Here is a 2,418-nt window from a genome sequence, read left to right as displayed (position 1 = left end):
AGGATCTGGTAACTGGACAGGAGAGGTGAGGGAGGAGGAGGAGGAGGAGGAGGGACAGATAACAGGTTCCCAAACACAGGGGCCTGGGGCCCTGGAGAGGCAGGGAAGTCAGAAAGAGGAGGCAGCTTGGTTAGGGGGAAACACTGGCTGGTAGACATCCTGGATTGGAGGTGCCAGTGATACCCCAAGAGGAGCTGTCTGCTTGGTCCTCGGGGACATGATTCTGTGACATCCTCAGAGGAGAGACACAAACTCGGGAGAGATCTGCAAAGATGAGATGTCAGTAAATCTGCAGATGTTACACACCTGCTCCACAGCTACAAGGGATGAAACAATCCCTACTGGCAAGGAATTTACATCAGAGTGAGGGAGATAATAAGGATGAATGGGATTGTTAAGGGAGAAGGTGTAAATAGAAGTGGAAAGGGGCCAGGGGCAGACCCACACTGGGGCCAGAAGGAGGTTGAGGAGCCAGTGGAGACAGAGAAGGACTGGACAGAGAGGTAGAAGAACCTGGGGACAACCTCTGCCCCAGGAGGAGGAGGAAGAATGTAGTCCATCAGCCACAGTGTCTAAAATACAGAAAGGATAAGGACATTGGTGACCTCAGAGTTTCAGCAGAGTATTGTAGGGATCTAGGAAGCTGTCTATTCCCTGAGATTGCCCCCCTGAAGTTGTGGGGTGGGGAGTGGCCAGCATGTTGGCCAAGCCCTGACTCTTCTTCCAACCCCAGGAGAAGAAGGCTGTACTGTCAGGGCTGGCAGAGAAGGCCCAGCTCACAGAGAAGATTTTAAACAAGCAACCTGGCATCCACTGTAACCCAGTGCAAGGGGCTATGTACTCTTTCCCCTGCATCCAGCTACCCCCCAAAGCACTGCAGCGTGCAGAGGTGTGAGACAATCCTCCCTTGGGGTGGGGAGTGGGGAAGGGCTATGAAGGGCTGGGGTAGGCTGGATTTAAGGGGCTGGATCCCTCATTCTTCTGTGTGTGTGTGTGTGTGTGTGTGTGTGTGTGTGTCCGTGTTTGTGTCTCCTCTCTGTTGCTGCCCAGGAGCTGGGCCAGCCTGCTGATATGTTCTTCTGCATACAACTCCTGGAGGAGACTGGTATCTGCGTGGTGCCTGGCAGTGGCTTTGGCCAGAAGGATGGCACCTACCATTTCAGGTAGAGAGTGGGAGGTTTCATTGAGAGCTTCAGGCCATTGACTGAGGGGCCCCTTCCAGAGCACTGAGGGGAGATGCTAACCACTGACCTTTCCTCCCCTTCCCTTTTACCCCCAGGATGACCATTCTTCCCCCTTTGGAGAAGCTGAAGATCCTTCTAGAGAAACTGAGCCAATTTTATGCCAAGTTTACTCAGGAATATTCCTAATGGACAGAGACTGAAGGGAAAAGAAAGGAGAACTACTTCTGCTTATCCATTATCTAGCTCTTCTCTGCAAATAACTCCTGGGCCCCTGCCTGTTAATGTTTCCCTCCTTTCCCCGTGACTCCCTCTCCCTTCCCTGGGGACTGTTGGGGAGAGGGTGAGAAATACAGGGTGGTGGACAGTGCCCAGAGGTATCAGCACAGACTTGGAGAGAGGCGTGGTCCCTGGCATCTCTCTGAGGTCCCAAGTGAGAGCCATAGGGATGCTTGGGAGGTACCAGGGTTGAGAGAATGAGCCCCCGGGCCCTTCTTACAGGGCATCCTAATAAAGATATTGAAGAGGTTCTGGTGCCCCTACTTCTTAGGAAGAACAGTGAAGGGGTACATGTCTTTGTGACTTCTGAGGATCATCTGGGCTTGGGGCATGTGGCTAATGTGGCAAAGCCATAGAGAGCAAATCCAGCAGCCTGACCTCCTCTCCCCTACATTCCCCTTCACTCAGCCTGAGAGCCATTAACCCTCACTCCCCACCAACTCCTTAAAGGTTGGCTCTCTCTTAGGCTTCCACTGTTCTCACAGACTATTTCTAGCTTGGTACCCTCCTTCTGGGCTTCTATCAGGCTGACTATTGCAGCTTCAGAAACCCTCTCCCCCCAGACTCCTTTCATTCCCACAATTGTATAGCTAGAGTCTCCACCGGAGAGACATCTGGACAGCCTCGCACTCTCCTTCAGGGTGAGGAACAAGCCAGTTGAAAAATCTAATAGTCTCCTATGGGGGGAGCCTGGTGATTAACCCTCAGGAGGCAAAGATTACACGAGACAACCCCCACACGCAGCCTACTAGAAAAAATGAAATGTCTGCTAAGAAACAAAGGCATAATAGGACCGTCTCAAGGACTAGCTGGAAAAGACAATGTCAGAAGTGACTTCCTGATGACAAACAAGAGATAGTGTGACGTATGAAAAGGAGGGAGAGTGGCTTTGACCAACCTGGGCTCCAGTCCTGGCTCTAACACTTAGTACCTGCAGGAACTCTGGTTTCCTTGGACC

At 52.0% G+C, this 2,418-nt stretch overlaps 1 protein-coding gene across 4 annotated transcripts in view; it reads left to right on the top strand.

Annotated features, from left to right (window-relative positions):
* The window catches only part of LOC114039911 (alanine aminotransferase 1-like), a 10,821-nt gene extending 9,110 nt beyond the window's left edge, over nucleotides 1–1,711 (top strand). For all 4 annotated transcript variants that reach the window (XM_027857846.1, XM_027857845.1, XM_027857844.1 and 1 more), the window contains 3 exons: nucleotides 734–889; nucleotides 1,051–1,163; nucleotides 1,280–1,711. In XM_027857846.1, coding sequence (XP_027713647.1) covers nucleotides 734–889; nucleotides 1,051–1,163; nucleotides 1,280–1,370 — 360 coding nt within the window. In that variant the 3' untranslated portion in view covers nucleotides 1,371–1,711. The remainder of the gene's footprint in view (nucleotides 1–733; nucleotides 890–1,050; nucleotides 1,164–1,279) is intronic.
* Nucleotides 1,712–2,418: the final 707 nt, after the last annotated feature.

Source organism: Vombatus ursinus, unplaced genomic scaffold, assembly GCF_900497805.2.
Source record: "Vombatus ursinus unplaced genomic scaffold, bare-nosed wombat genome assembly UNPS02012319.1, whole genome shotgun sequence".
Lineage (NCBI taxonomy): Eukaryota > Metazoa > Chordata > Mammalia > Diprotodontia > Vombatidae > Vombatus > Vombatus ursinus.
This window is presented reverse-complemented; position numbering and strand designations above follow the sequence as displayed.